The sequence below is a fragment of the Oncorhynchus tshawytscha genome, linkage group LG08, assembly GCF_018296145.1.
Source record: "Oncorhynchus tshawytscha isolate Ot180627B linkage group LG08, Otsh_v2.0, whole genome shotgun sequence".
NCBI lineage: Eukaryota > Metazoa > Chordata > Actinopteri > Salmoniformes > Salmonidae > Oncorhynchus > Oncorhynchus tshawytscha.
In genome coordinates, this window is record NC_056436.1 from 57,273,243 (window position 1) to 57,290,254 (window position 17,012).

Here is a 17,012-nt window from a genome sequence, read left to right on the forward strand (position 1 = left end):
ATGGCTATCTAATTTGATAGCCTAGGTCGATTGTTCCCTCTTGTTTGACACCCATACAGTCCTTTCAGGTCAGCAAGGTTGAAGTGATTAGATGATAGGAAAAGGGGCTTCCAGAAAGTATTGAGGTGCACCATGGCCGTCATATGAATAGAGGTCAGGCTTCGGCCTCTTAGTGGAAGCTTCCTCTTCCCCTCCTTCCCCCTTCTAGCAGATGCATTACTTAGTCCCTATGTGTTGTTAGCCAAATCACCCAGAAACACTACAACATCCTCCTCTTTCAGAGTGACCGCACAACCTTCAAGTATCAACAGCCTAGTGCCGAATGAGAACCTTTTTTACATGAAATCTTTACAGAGGAAACCCTGGTCATGTATTATGGAGCGCTCGCGTTCAAATATGTCAAACCCGTTAATGGCTTCTCTACGTGACGAACCACTTGTTATGGGATGGTGGCCATGTTTTATATAGCCTGGGCTGCTCGGCTTCCGCCCTCACTTGGCAGAGTCGAGATGTGTTTTGGCTCTGGCACCGCAGGCTTACAGGAGAAGGACTCTGGGTTCGGGGAGATGGCGTTCTGGTTTTCTATGGACGTGCTCTAGAAGGCTTTGGGTGAAGGCTCTTACTAACAAGCACAGTATACCAACAAACAAAGCATCATCAAAACTCATCAAGAAACTGCTGACTCCCAAAGTAGGGTTAATTACTCACAACCTGTGGCTGAGAGAGCTAATGGTGTCTAATCGGCGTTGCCGTTTGCAGCCCCCGATGCTAAGTCTCTTAGATAGCTTATGTTGTGATCCTCCTACGTGCTTGAAAGATAGGAAGCAGACTTCCTACTATGGGGCTGCAGACTTGATAAAGACCTCTGCTGGTCTACTCTAATGGCGTCAGAAAGAGCTATCGGGCAGAGTTAAGGGCAGCTATCTCAGGAAGCGGCCACACCCTACGACCTCTGAGGAAGCCCGTGCACGTTGCACACAGTATCAAACGGGTATGCATACACACAAACCCATTAACTCTTTGCAAAAATGCACACTAGCGTGCACAAAGGAATTGTCTTGTGTGTTCTCTGTGTAGTGCCTTGAAGTCACTTTGTACAGTTTAGTACACATAAGAGTCAACCTCCAGGCTTGCAACCATCGAGATTATCTTTTTGCCTGATGTTATGCTATCATTTATAGAGGGAGGAATTGTTGCTCTTACTCAGACTTTGAATGATTGATTCAGATACACACCGGTCAATATGTCATCTGAGAAGCCTAGTTCGAGGGTTTGAGAGCCAAGATTTTCATCATAAAATGTGGTCTTTGGAGGCTATTGCACACGTATCTCCCATAGACTGAGTGTTGGCTAGAACGAGCGTCCAAAAGGTTGAAGCTTTTGAAGGATGAGCTTGTCTGGAAAGTTTCTTATTCAGCTAGGAGCGCTTGGTGTGATTCCTGTTGCCCTCTGCTATGTGAGGGAATAGATTATGGTAGATCTGGAGATAAGCCACACTTGAGCAAAATGAACTCCAATGCAAAACCTAGAACATCAACAATACAAGACAGTTTTCAAGCCAAATGTATTCTTTATTAGTCTGTTTCTGTACAAAAAGCACTGGATCACAGAAAAAAACATGCATCTATTTACAGCATGGTCAAAGACAGAAAAGGAAAAGCGGGGGGGATACCCCCCTTTTGTATTTTAGAGACATTAATTAAACATTGTGCTTTGATAGAGTATACTTTGATGGTACATTTCATATTTGACAAAGATGCAGTACCTCTCCCCTTTTCATATTGAATAAAACATTGAGAAAGTACACTTTGCAATTTAAAAAACCTCTGCAGAAAACCAGGGCAGCAAAAAGCAAGCTATCTACAACTATAACAAAAAAACAAAAAAAAATGTGCAAGCTATTTGAAAACTCAGTATAGGGATGGAATGGATACATGGGGGTGAAGGGGAGGATTGTGAGAAGTCGGCCAAGATTTAACTCGAAGAGAAAACGTGTGTTTTCATTGAAAATGGGTTTCGAAGTCCATAATATTGAATTCAGATGACATTCTATGAGCTGGCCTTGACTCTCGTAATTGAAAAATGTCTCTCTCAAAGTGGTGCAACAGATTTTCCCTTTTTTCCTTTCTTCACAAGCCCACATTATGACTACATGTTGATGCCACCCGATGATAGCTGATTTATGTCAATCACTGCACAGAATTAGCATAAAATCAAAGGTTTAATCAGGCGCATCATTGATTTTTGTGACCTATTGTCCCACTATCATTATGTTACACAGACTATGTGGAAATTTGGAGGATGTATCGTTCAACATATCCTAGTTTAAACTACATCCACTGCAGCTCAAATGATTATTCAAAACCATCAAATGAACGACAACTGTAACTAATTCTTAGACATCTATTTATTTCTACTATGTTTTGTAACTTTCCCCCAGGTCGCTGCTGTAAATGAGAACGTATTCTCAGTCAACTCACCTGGTAAAATAAGGAATAAATAAATCTGCAACAGCATAACTCCATTTTTTAAATATTTGTTATATTCCAAGACCACACTTCAATTAAGAGTATCAAAATAATGAAAATGCATTGTATTGGATCGTGTTCTATTGTAAGGCATCAATTATGTCTCGTGTTCTTTTACGTTTCAAAACCATTTCCACTGAAATGTGGAGCGATAGCTTGCTTTACAGGAAATACACATTGCATAAGTACATGATACAGATTGTGTGCAACGACAATAACACCACCGACAACACTGACATCAATGGAAGGTTCCTTGAGATCGGTGAACCCTACACTTGAGTGGTCCCTCCACAGCAGTTATCGGAGGGCGTACTTGAGTTTCAACCTCGCTGCTGATTCAGGCATGTGTATTACATTCATTATCACCAAAAACACAAGGAATAGGCTTGGGTCCGTAGTTAAGATGGGAAAGGAGTTGAATTCTAAACCAATGAACGAAAAAAATGGATACGCCTACAATTTTAAGTAAGGAGTATGGAGGATTAGGATGGAAGAGTTTTTGAAAAAGAGAAATTCACATGAAAACAACCTTGCCATTTTAGCCACACTGACAAAAATGTGAATCGAAGAATGGCTACAACAAAACAAAAACATCTTGGTGCATATTTGTACTAGCCTTTGTCTTTTGTAATTTTTTTAATCTCCATTTTCTGTAATTGTTTTTCTTTTTTTGTATTTTTTTCCTGCTTGCTAAGATGCATTGCTCTTGTAAGTGCCCCAACTAAAATAGTGCATTAAGAAATAACCATGATAATACACATTTCACAATAATACACAAAGGACAAGGAGAACTGGCGAAAACACAAATGCTGTATACAAACAAAAAGTTAAATATAGTATCGGAAAACCATTTTTATACAAAAGTGGTGGGGCGTATATCCTGCTTTAAAAGACAGGGTGACCATGTCATGTTTGACTTTTTTTGTTTTTACAAAAGGGTTGTTCCTCTCCTTTTTCAATCTTTTTACAATATCTAAAAGGTATTAAGACATCAAATGTGTTTACATATATATTTAAGACTATCATTCAGGCCTAAATCACAAAAGGAATCCCAAAACATACTTTATAAATACATACAAAATAAGCACAATCAGAAGAATAACAAGAAATCTGGTACCTAAATGTGATTAAAACTGCTGCAAGCATTTCTGGTTAAAATCTACCAATCAACACACCCCGGAAATATATCTATCGTACTATGTTTCAAAAATGGTAGACATCTAAAACCCTTTAACCTCAAAACCTCAGGCTGTTTAGTACAACATTTGCTATTTGCTTCTTGGCAGAATGTTTGCCAACCCTTTCGTTAGATTAGAAAATTACTGCATTTTCCTTCAGATATGATAAACGCACATTATTAAAAGCTATGGTACACAAATTAAAATGCGAAAAGACTACGACATTAGATATCAGTTGTCTTTTTGATGCAGATTTTTTTTTATAGACATTGTGGGGAATTCTCATTGAAACTCCCACCGATTTTGAGTCGGACAATTGACCGAGTGTTGGATATTCATGGCTTCTGCACTTTTTCCATAAGTTGACTGTTTTGAACTGTAGGCCTTTAGACTCTACCTGCTCACAGTGGTTATATGACTGACAACGAACTAGGTTCATTAGAAGATCCAGTCAAAATAGTTTTTCAGACATGCAAATGAACCTCGTAGGACGCCGGACAACGCTTACACGACAAGGAGTAACTACCTGCCTTTCAAAACCACAGTTTGTTATTCACATTGCTATATTTTCAGATTAGTTAACCCTTCATACATATCTATGTGGAAATGCTACCTGTTGGGCAAGGAATGGCTTACAAGTCCCAAAATGCAAAACACAGAAAGTGACGATGAAGTCAACTACTGAACCAACACAAAGATAATCTAGCGTCATTTTACGGGTTTTCGGTTACTTGGATTTTCTTTGTTGTGCTGTTCTGTTTCCAGGAGTGAAGAGGCTTGATGGTCCTGTTTTGGAGGTTGATGAGAATTAAGCTGATGCTGTAGAGATTCTGTGAGCTAGTGGAGATGTGGTCAATCTGGCAGTAGGCCCTCTTCACATAGGTGGGACTATTAGACCTGCCATGGCTGAAAGACAGACACGCTGGTTACCTAATAAAGTGGGGAGACGTTTTGTATCCATAACACATTTTGCATCGATAAAACGGTAATATAATGTTGTAAGGATATCCCATAGAAAATCATTACACACCCTCTTAAATGAAAAGCCGTGTGTTGAGGTAATTATGATATGCATATGGATTTGCTGCAAAACCTAAGAATGACAAAATTATATTTTTCAAATATAATAACTTTTCCAGTCATGTTACATTGACTTATAATCAGTCACTCTATGTCAACAAAGATTCTCAGCCAAATTATTTGATTGTGATGAATGTTTTGAAAAGTCTCAGATTCCAAAATCTACTTTACCAAGAGCCAGAAGTTATGGATCAACTTTGACCTTCAATCCACTACTACCTTAGGCCACATCATTACGTCATGTGAATTCTAGCATTACAGGGTCTCCATGACAACGCCCTTTCTAACAATAACCCAGGCAGAAGTGGGCGGGACTGAGAGGCAGGAGAGGGGTGGGATGCTCACCCTGTAGGCTGCTGCCATTGGTGGTGGTGCAGGTGGGGGGCGGGGAGGTCTGTGGCCGCACGACAGGGGCGAAGGCGCTCTTCTGTTTGACTGCAGAGATCATATGGACAGGAGAGAATGAATAAGGGCCTATGGGTCCACCGGAGAACAGAGGGATGGAGGAAGAGGAGGAGGAGTAGGAGGAGGAGGAGGGGGAGGTGGTAGATCCTAACGGAGAAGACAGACAGACAGACAGAGGTTGGTGAGTGAGTGGACTGAGATGAACTGTAACAGTGAGGGCATGCATGGGGGCTGAGGAATGGATGCCTGTCTGAAGAAGGGTCAAGGTCTGGAGTGACAAGCCCGGAGTAAAAGGTGCACAATATTTGCAAAGTTGATCCATAACTTGAAGAGGCCCATTTTAGACTTGACACGACAATACCTTGTTCTTGAGGGTAGCAGCAACCTCCATCCATGTTCACAACAAAAAAAGAATTGTGTGTATGTGTGTACAGTATGTGTAGAATGTTCATGTATGAAATGCTGACTGTGATAATAAAGCAATTTGATCACAATCACAGTGTATTTGATACCCCATTCTACCCAATAATGACTCGGTTAGTCTCTGTAGTTATTGCATATTTTACCACAAGAAATATGATTCCAGTAAGGTATGAATCCCTGAAGCAGCTTATAGTCCCATAGCTCACAAATTCTAAATGGGACTCTAAAATGGATGGCAAAATGCAAACTATGTGCATCCCTACATGTGAATAGTTCTTTTGTTTCGTCTTCCTTGAACTATTGACTTATACTTGCTCTGTAACATCACAGTTGAGATTTTTTTGCTACTTAATCCAACTTAATGGGTTTGACCCCAAGCATGAATGATACTATGAGGGTGTTAGAATGTTAGTAGCGGTAAGTAATGAAGGAGATGGAACAAGGTATAGGCAAAGCAGATGAAGACTTGTACAATGCATGGTACAGACAGACAAACCCAACCTTTCTCTTCAGTAGACAACACATAACCCTCCGCATCGAAATGCCAGAACAAAACCGACTTTCAGTTTCGTATCCAGAATCGACAACCACTGAGACGCTGTGGCATTGTTTTGTCTGCCATGCTCTACACACGCCTCTGGGAGACTTTGATCTGTGATGCTGTAGCCTAAACAATAAGCAACTCAAAAAGTCCCCGTGGGTGACAGAGTTCAAAAACACCTGTGACCTCTGAGTGGAATCGTGACTCTGAGCATGTTAATTAGAAGGAAGGATCAGGGACAGAGACACAGAAGGGTTCTAGCACTGAGGGAGAGAGGAGGAATCCCTGTGATGTCATCTACGTCATGTGTGTGTGTGAGGAATTCCAAGGCAGGTGTCCTCAACACCAGTCCTCCAGAATGGCAGTAGACGCAGGTATGTTCTGTTTCTGTGCCTCTACTGAATTGATCAATACTAAATTGGTGCGAGTCCACACACATTGTGCCCCAGGTCTAAGCCAATCACTGTGCAAACAGGAAGTAGGAGATAACTAGCCGACACTGCATCCCTCCTGGACTGAATCAGAGTATTACTGTCCTAATGAAACCGTGTGTTGCTATCCCACCACATATATAATTACCCAAATGACACCCCCTCCACACACGGAATGTGACATGCCTTGAGACGTGACGCATTGAGATGCAATCAGATATATTAATGATCATTGGGACCAAATAAGGCTTTACTTACTTGCGTAAGGGGAGTTGGCAGCGGAGCCGTTGAGGAAGCTGGGTGAGCCTGGCACCCCGAGGTTGGTCATGCCCGCTCCGTAGCCGTTCATGGTGGACGTGATGGTGTTATAGTTGGACTGCTGGGGCGTGGAGCTGGGGACGTAGCCACGGGGCGATACGCTGTTGGAGTTACGGGAGTAACCTGGTCGAAAGGAGGAAATGCTATAGTTAATCCAATGGCATCAGCACAGTGCAGTTTGAACAACATCACATTTGTATTCCATTGACTAACTCCGAAAGCATGGACCTGATTTTTACTAATCTAATATTGAGTATTCCAATTTGCATTGCTCACCTCCAGAACAAAAACCACCGGAGGCAGCATTTTCCCTCTCTTACCTGTTTGAGCACAATTCCCTTTACACTTCAAATCAGAACAAGGGTTAATAAATATTATGTCAAAAGTGATCATTGATTTGGTAAGAGTAGGGCCTTTCGAAATGGAACCATAGTGTGAAGTTTCCATGTTTCCCCAATGAATTGAAGAGTTGAATCGGACACAGTGTGGCTTTTGAAAGGGATTGTCCCTGCTGCCCCTCCCTCCACTGTTGTTCCTGACATGTGTTTCCCATTGCCTGCACTCTTCCTGATCCCAGGGTAGCTCTCCATCAATTGCTCTCCTGCTGGGAATTGCGTTGGCTCAAACCAGGAAGTGGGAAGAGAGAATGAGAGAAAAGAGAAGAAGAGTGAGGGAGAGAAAGGGGAGGGAAAGGGAGAGAGAGAGAGAGAGAGAGAGAGAGAGAGAGAGAGAGAAAAAGTAGTATGGAGAGGAAGTGAGAGCACAACTGTGCCTTTCTCCCTTGTCTCTAAGCCCCCAGATGGGTAGGAGCCCTAGTGCCTCGTGAAGGCAAGAGGGCTATAACGAAGGGAGAACGGCTATTCAATACATCCTAGATGAGGGCCAATCAACTAAGGGCTGGGGGTGGTAGAGGGGGAGAGAGTTAAGGCATCTCCACTCCACTATTGGGGGAGAGATGAAGGACAGGCCTAGCCTAGGGGGAGCAGTCAGTAACCCTATCCAGCTATCGCGGACAGCCTCTGGAGGTCAACGAGACCGAGACGAGCCACAAGGGCCGGGTAGTACCCCTACTCGCTCCAGAGGAAACTGTCAACGTGAAGCAAAACAACTGGAGTGGATGCAAGTTTGAAGACAAATGCCAGAGGAGGAATGATATAATCCATTTTTGCACACAACGTGATGTAAAGCAGATCCATAACGCTCGTCTGGAATTGTTTCAGTAAATTGCATTGCTCAGTCCTTTCATAAAGCTTGGCGTATGAGCCGCCCTCTATATTAATGCTTTATCTTGGCCAGGGCGCAGTTGTAAATGAGAACTTGTTCTCAACTAGCCTACCTGGTTGAATAAAGGTGAAATAAAAAATACAAAATCAAATTAATATTTGAGTAATAGTACATCATTTCTTGGAGCTCAAAAGAGGAGTAACAGTAGGTGGGGAATAGTCTGATTCTGGGTTGCAATGTTCCAATGATTATGGACATAGACTATGACATTCTGTATTTTCACGATGGCTGCAGTCCTGTTCCCATGACTTCATAGATTACTGTAGGTGTTCACTTGGTGGTTGATGTGAAAAGCAGACAAGGGGAGGGCAGGAGGAAGGGAGGAACTATGCTGAGGTGTCAGGGGAGAGAAAACATCTCAAGATATCTCTCGCATTTCCTCTTTCTGCCTGTATCCTCAGGTCCGACGTGAGCCAATCTGTTCATCACACGTTCAGACCTATTTCCTGTGCATCAGTCACAGAGCTGCTTTGTCAAAGGAAACAGCCCTCTCTAGGATAGGGGTGTGTGTTTGTGTGTGTGCGTGAATGCATACATGCCTGCGTGTGTGGAGGGCTTTGCATTATAATATATGCATAATAACATGCTTCCGCATTTTTGGAATTGTATAAACAGTGAATTCATACTTGCAACAATAGTGTCAAGCATGCACTGAAAAAAGAGACACACACTCACACTCTGCTCCCTGAAATCTTGACCGAGCTGCTGTCTTCAGTGTCTAAACTCTGGTTGCTTTATTCATGCCACCTCGTCTGCATTTTTTAACTCATTAGCACCTCCCCTTCTCATACACCCCTTCTCTACCCCATACTAACACACACACACACAGGCACGCACGCACGCACACACACACCCTTTCTCTACCGCACATACAGTGTTGTATAACTATCCTTGTGGGGACACACAATTCAGTCCCATTCAGAATCCTATTTTCACTCTCCCCTAAACCTAAACCTAAACCTAAACCTAATTCTAAACCTAACATTCATTCAAACCCTTACCCTAAACCCCCTAGAAATAGCATTTGACCTTGTGGGGACTAACAAAATGTCCCCTGTTGGTCCCAACAAGTATAGTTAAACACGTCCACGCTCACACACGCACAGAGGGCTACATACAAAAACAAACACACAGAGGGATACATACAAAAACAAACGCACAGAGGGATACATACAAAAAAAACACACAGAGGGATACATACAAAAACAAACACACAGAGGGATACATACAAAACAAACACACAGAGGGATACATACAAAAACAAACACACAGAGGGATACATACAAAAAAACACACAGAGGGATACATACAAAAACACACAGAGGGATACATACAAAAAAAAACACACAGAGGGATACATACAAAAAAAAACACACACAGAGGGATACATACAAAAACACACAGAGGGATACATACAAAAACACACACAGAGGGATACATACAAAAAAAAAACACACAGAGGGATACATACAACAAAAACACACAGAGGGATACATACAAAAAAACACACAGAGGGATACATACAAAAACAAACACACAGAGGGATACATACAACAAAAACACACAGAGGGATACATACAAAAAAAACACAGAGGGATACATACAAAAAAACACACAGAGGGATACATACAAAAAAACACACAGAGGGATACATACAAAATAACACACAGAGGGATACATACAAAATAACACACAAGAGGGATACATACAAAAGAACACACAGAGGGATACATACAAAAAAACACACAGAGGGATACATACAAAAACAAACACACAGAGGGATACATACAAAAAAACACACAGAGGGATACATACAAAAAAAACACAGAGGGATACATACAAAAAAAACACAGAGGGATACATACAAAAGAACACACAGAGGGATACATACAAAATAACACACAGAGGGATACATACAAAAAAACACACAGAGGGATACATACAAAAGAACACACAGAGGGATACATACAAAATAACACACAGAGGGATACATACAAAAGAACACACAAGAGGGATACATACAAAAGAACACACAGAGGGATACATACAAAGGCATACACACATTTCACTGAGCATATATACGCACAAATGGCCACGCCTGACGTATATGGCTGCTAAAATCAGCTAAAGTACTGCTAAAGTATAGCCATGAAGCTTATATTAAAGAGAAACATAGGACGAGCATATCTACAGGGGACACCAATACACAGAGAAGGTGTGAGAAGATCAGAGGGTGAAGGGTGAGGGTCGTGGAGTGAGGGGTCATAGTGGGGGGTTGTGACACTCACCCTGGTCCCCCTGCGAGGCCTCGGAGATGTTGACGGCCAGCTGGCTGCTGAAGGAGTTGACTCCCATCATGCCGGAGTGAGCGGCCGAGCCGCTAAGCGAAGGCAGCTGGTTGTGGCTGCGGGGGACACTGTACAGGGCCTCGGTCAGGTCAGCTGCCCGCTTCAGAATGATCTCCTGATGGGAAGGAGGGACAGGGAGAGGGAGAAGGTGGAGAGAATTGTGAGTTTAGAGATTTTATGTGTTGAGTATTTCTTTGACCAGAAATGAACCTGATCATATATTTTATTTGGGCCACGTTACCCTTTATTTCTTCTTAGTCAGTACATTTAGCCTACTTCTGCCACCTAGACACTACATAGATAGTTATCCTGGCCTCCCAGGTCCTTGTGACCTGGCTGTTCTTGAAATATGAAATGGAATGTTCATTTAATCTGTAATTAATCAAAGAAAATAAAAACGCTTAACAGGTTTTTTAGAGTCGCCGAAAAAGGAAAAACTTCAATAAATGCCAGGGGTATGTTTAAAGGGATGAGAGCCAATAAACATCGATATGATTACATACCTGGTTATTGTGGGGCATTCCGTACAGGGCTTCTACTAAGTCTGCTGATCGCTTTAACAGCACTTCCTGAAATGACATCACATGTTACTGAATACTACAGTTCATTTGAAGAAAAACACAGTATGATACCGAGTTACATGAAAGACTCCACACTCATTACAATTTCAGAATCCTGGAACTTGTTGATGGTTAACAGTAAAAATCTGAAGAATTGTTTTTACTGCTCGTATAAACCGAGAACATTAAAACCTAAAACATGTAAGTGGTAAAACAATCTGGGATGTTTTGGTTTTGTGAGTGTAAATCATTCCATTGCATTGTAACTCTGTTTGAAAGTTATAAATAGGTTGCTGTAAGAGTCGGACCTGGATGTTGGGGAGTTGGGGTCGTAAAATGGGGAAAGCATTCAAATGTAATCATTGTTTTACAGAGCACAAGTCAGAGATTAGCTTTAATGGCAAGGCCTATGTGTGATAAACAACCCAGAGAAAGCAGCTGTCTGCATCTCATTTCCCCTCTCCCATTCTCTCACACACCCACACTCACACTATACTCTCTCCCAGTCAGCACTTAGGCGTCTCAAGTATTAGGCCCAACCACTCCCTTCCCAACCTCTTATGTCTCTGCTTGCAGGGGGTTTACGTTTTTGTTAGAGCACACATTTTGTCACGGCACCACATAGTAACAAATTGTCATGATCGGAGGGCATCGTTACCAGGCCTCTAATCAAAATGGCTGCCGATGCACCCTGGAGGGAGTGAGGGAAGGGGGAAGGAAGAAGCCTGAGGTGGTGGGAACCCATTAACACTTTCAGACTGCCTTCAGTGCTTCCGATCCGCCACTTCAGACCCCAGCTTATTAGAGCCACATTGCATCTGTTTATTGGATGCCTAATTCACCCCTCCCTCCTGCTCTCTCTCTCTCCCACCATCATCCCTCCATCCCCACCTCCTCCATTGCCCCCGGGCTGTTTTCCCACCACCCAGAGGAGGAAGTGTCCAATCTCTCCCCGGCAGCCCAGTGGGTCGCCGTGGCGATGGCTCTTAATAACAATAACAGGCCTGATAGATAGATAAATAGGGTCTGCCGGAGGAGGCGTCGCTGACAATCGCCGGGGCTAAATTGGGGGACAAACACTCACACATTCACACAAGGTCCTGTGCCTTTTCACTTGAGGAATGAGAGAGGAGAGGGAGAGGAGAGGAGAGGAGAGGAGAGGAGAGGAGAGGAGAGGAGAGGAGAGGAGAGGAGAGGAGAGGAGAGGAGAGGAGAGGAGAGGAGAGGAGAGGAGAGGAGAGGAGAGGAGAGGAGAGGAGAGGAGAGGAGGATGGGACGTCACCACATGAGAGTGGAAAGGAGATGCGAAGTGAAGAGGACAGAGAAGAGGAGTGAGTGAGGTCGAGAGGGCTGGGTTGGTTGTTGTTTCCAGGGCTCTGTGGATGAGAGCTGGTGTTGTGGGAGCCTCTGCTGGAGGTCTCTGGGGTATTACAACGAGGAGGGGCCTCTGTCTGCTTTTCTGGAGCGTGATTGGTTCCTACAACACATCGAGACTTTTCCTTGTGTTGTAAAAAAATAAAAAAATAATTGAACTTGACCGAAACGCTGTCAAAGGAAATGGGCAGTGCTGTGGTGAACATGTATCTGGGAATAACTGTTTTCCTTATCGTTGAATCATTTAACTATTCCCTCACTGTTGGCCCTGTGTTCAGTGTTTGACAGGGAAAGAGTGAACGAGGACGCTCTTTCTTTTCTGTCCCCCATTTCCCACGACAAAATATGACCTCAGGAAAAATGATTCAGTCGAATCAGCCCGAGGAAAAACCATCTGCCCAGATGGGCAAGCATACTGACTTGAGTTTCAGTGAGGAAGGGGTGTGTGCATTTTTCTTAACTTCATGTATTCTCTCCTGAATATATGCTTGAAAGGAAATTAGATTCCCTTGTTTTATTAACATATTGGTTTAGTTTTTTTTACCATGTGCACATTTTTTTTTAGAAAGAGCAGGTGTGAACGTATGCGTGTGTTCGTGTTTGTGTGTTTGTGTGTTTGTGTGTTTGTGTGTTTGTGTGTGTATGGGTGTGTGTATGTCTGTGCGTCCGTGCGTGTGTACAGATGTAGGATCTTAATTTGAGCCAGCTTGTTACAGCACAAAAAGAATCCTGCAGCAACAGGAAAGGTATATCATTATGTGGATCATAAATAACGGACATTTTTTGTAGGGCTTGATACATTTTTCGAAAGGGTAAAAAATGTAAATTACAAACTTTAGAAGCCTTTTTAAACCTCAAATACACTAAAGTTTGCATTTCAGGGAAAACTCTCTGCAACAAAAAGTGATCAAATTATGTTTCACATCTATCTGAGATCCACCGTGCCAGTGTGCCCTTCCTCGGTGCCTCTCCTTAGTGGGCATGCCGACCCACCTGCCTACCCCCACACTCCTACTGACCCCGCAGCTATCCTGCAGGCACAAAGTCACACAGACACACACACACCGCTACCCCCACTGCAACCAAGCAATATAGCTCCTGTCACTCTCTATTCCACCCCTCGTCCCTACGCCCAAACCCCTATCCACTGAGAGAGGGCACAATCTGTCACACCCTGGCACTGCCAACATATCCACCCCTGTGAGGAGTGTCTCAGACCCCTCCTCTCCTCCTCTCCTCTCATCCTATCCCCTCTCATCCTCTCTCCTCCCCTCTGGCATGCGCTCGCTTCATTAATCTCCATTATAAAACAGAAGTTAGTTAATGTCTCTGAGGCTTGGCGGCTGCAACACCCTGCCCGCCATAGGGAACTTTGGCAACCCCTTCCCGCCCTGCCGCCTCAAACGCACAGACACACACACACACACACACACACGTACGCAAACACTTACACACGCAGCAATATACAAGCACATGCACTCATAAACATTCGCACGCACACATTCCTGCCTCTACACACTGGTGTGTGTGTGTGTGTTTGTCACTGACGGTCTCTCTACTTGTATTTTCATTAGGCAACGACAAACACAACAGCCTTTCTCGAGTTAATGACGCCTTCGAGGCCTTACTGCTCGCTGGTGCAACTCTGTTTGTGTGTTTGGGTGTTCAATTGTTTGAAGTGCGTGGCCATTTTCTGATCATAACAACTGTCCTAACTACGGTAACCAGAATCTCTCAAACAAATGCAAAAGGAAGTACTCTTTGGAGTACACCCCCCCCAGCATTACCCAGCTGATTTTGCCCTAGCACTACACAGCTGATTCAAATAAACAGCTCATCATCAAGCTTTAATTATTAGAGTCAGCTGTGTAGAAATATTTATGTAACCCAGGGGGCGAGTTTGGGAAACTCTGTTCCAGACTATTATCGTAGAAGAAGTAATGCTGTTCTAAACAATAACAACCATTCGATAACCAACTAACAACAGGCCGTCTGTTCTGAGAACCTCATTACATTTCATGTTACTTGACTTGGACCATTGGAAATACATCACAGCATTTTGCGACATAACAGCAAGGGTTATCTATGCCTGGGCCTTGTGGTACTGTAACTGTTGGGGTGGGGGTGTGAGGCATGTGTGTGTGTGGAGGTGAGATATGGACGTTGCAATGCCTTGCCGTGAACCATACCACACATACACACATATCCACATACACACACACACACACACACACACGCACACACACTCCTCCTTTTAGCGGCTCGGAGAGACAGCGCCATTGGATTCCTGTCAGCCCAAGTGCCGGCAATCAGAGCGCGGGTGTTTTAACACAATCAATACGGTAATGCACTATCTCCCAGTTATCATCATAATCTCTTATCACTGGCCCACACCTCTAGGGGGGGGGTCAGGCTGCTCTGCACTTCCTCTCAGAGATGGACGGAGGGAAAGAGGGATGGAGGGTTAGAAGCAGCATGTCGGCTCATTCAATAATCACCTCGGCCAATGAACAGAGAGAGATTCCATAGTGTGTTAAATGCTGGTTTAGTGCTCGTATAAAGTGAGTGTCACTTGAATTAAATATAAAGGTAATACCTTGATTTTTGGAATGACCCATATGCAATATGAATAAACATACAACATGGAATATGCAAGGGTTGAAAGATTCACTGAATACTCTGGGATAAGAATACGAATAAAACAGTAACATGTTGTACACTGAATTCTAACCATGGAGGAGTAATGTACAGTCTGTGATGTTATACTCTCAGCATCCAGAAAACACACTCTCACATGCATGCAAGCACTTTGCACAGACAGAGAGACAGAGAGACAGAGAAACAGACAGAGAGACAGACAGACAGAGAGACAGAGAGACAGACAGACAGACAGAGAGACAGAGAGACAGAGAGACAGACAGGCAGACAGACAGAGAGAGAGACAGACAGAGAGACAGAGAGACAGAGAGAGAGACAGACAGACAGACAGACAGACAGACAGACAGACAGACAGACAGACAGACAGACAGACAGACAGACAGACAGACAGACAGACAGACAGACAGACAGACAGAGAGAGAGAGACAGAGAGACAGAGAGAGAGACAGAAAGACAGACAGAGAGACAGAGAGACAGACAGAGACAGGGGAGGGCAGGAGGGAGGGAAAGGAGTGTTCTCTCCTTCATCCTCAGTGGGGCTACTGCCAGTGAGGGATAAGAAGTTGGCCCAACAAGAGACTCCCTCCCTCTGTGAGAGTAGGATGGGTCTGTTCCCAGCCTCTATCCTGGAAACCTCTACCCTGATGACTTAGACTTGGGGAAAAACAGGTTTTAGCTAGTATATGTCTCTTTTACGACCTCAGACAGAGGGGGAAACCATTTCATCCACCATGCTCTCTTTTCGTCTGTCTCAGGGCCAAGAGGGAAAGGCACATCCAGCATTCTGGAGCGACAGACCACACATCTAGAGAGTGGATGTCTCTTTAGGGTACTTCAGAGCTCCAGGTGGAATAACTCACAAGGAGAACGATATGAAAGAGCAGGAATTATAGAATCCCTCTATCCTGAACTGGCTGGCGTCATCTTCAAGTCAGGTCGATTGAGGAAATGAATTCCGATTTGATTCACGAGTTGAAAAATGCAGATCATTTTATATGAGGATTGTTTCTCTCCAATTGATTTGTGGAATTTGAGAAAATTGATAAGTTAAATTACAATGAATTACCTATCGACTGGAAACCCAGTCTAATCCACTTCTCCTTGACTGTACGCGTTGTAATGGTGAGGTATTTCTTAAACATCTTAGTGACACGGCAAGAAAAGGTACTTCTCTCGAGGAATTGAATTTCTTTACTATTACAGATATACGGTACTTTGATAAGTGCTATTTTCATGTGGAAACGTTATGGAATGCACCTTGATCATACGTCATATAGTTGAACAGCATATCTCTTTTACCCACCTCACCCAACCCTCCTGAGCCCCGCCCCTGCAACCAGCCCCTGTCCCCCAACGCCCCAGTCCTCCTTGCGTCTGTCTCCAGACATATTCCACTTTCTTTTTTTCTTCCATTGCTTTCCAGGGGCTCAATTATGGGAGGTTGGCTCCCTGGATCCAGAGGTGCCCGGAGAGAAGAGATCAGCTGACCCTGGAGAAGAAGTCATCCGACAGGTCCCTTAACAATGATAAATCCCCCCTAGCCCGGCTCTGCATACCACCTAGATACAACACACAGGAGACGCTATGGCTAGCTACCGCTTCCACACCATACCACCAAACTGATCTCTTCAAGTACACAGTCTAGATCAGGGGTGTGCGCACACACAGCTCAGGTGCTGAAAAGCTACAGGGTGTGCAGGCTTTTATTCCATCCTCGCACTAACAATTGCATTCAAATACAATTGTCCCCTAACCCTGGCAGTTAATTCCAATGCAATGGCCAAACAGGTGGAAAACACATATTCTCCTTGAACATATGAAACCTCACATGAGCCAATTTTTTGCTGTTGCCGTTAACACATTTTGGCCGATAAGACGGCAAAC

The 17,012-nt window shown here is 43.6% G+C and overlaps 1 protein-coding gene across 7 annotated transcripts in view; it reads right to left on the bottom strand.

The window, feature by feature from the left end:
* Positions 1–1,550: 1,550 nt before the first annotated feature.
* The window catches only part of LOC112256267 (transcription factor COE3), a 99,611-nt gene continuing 84,149 nt past the window's right edge, over positions 1,551–17,012 (bottom strand). For 2 of the 7 annotated variants that reach the window (XM_024429395.2, XM_024429394.2), the window contains exons 12-17: positions 11,040–11,105; positions 10,477–10,651; positions 6,845–7,027; positions 5,132–5,221; positions 4,737–4,799; positions 1,551–4,612 (exon numbers count right to left, since the gene is read on the bottom strand). In XM_024429395.2, the coding sequence (XP_024285163.1) occupies positions 4,741–4,799; positions 5,132–5,221; positions 6,845–7,027; positions 10,477–10,651; positions 11,040–11,105 (573 nt within the window). In that variant the 3' untranslated portion in view covers positions 1,551–4,612; positions 4,737–4,740. Of the gene's footprint in view, positions 4,613–4,736; positions 4,800–5,131; positions 5,339–6,844; positions 7,028–10,476; positions 10,652–11,039; positions 11,106–17,012 lie in introns of all 7 variants that reach the window. The other 5 variants (XM_024429398.2, XM_024429399.2, XM_024429400.2 and 2 more) reach the window with 3 other exon arrangements.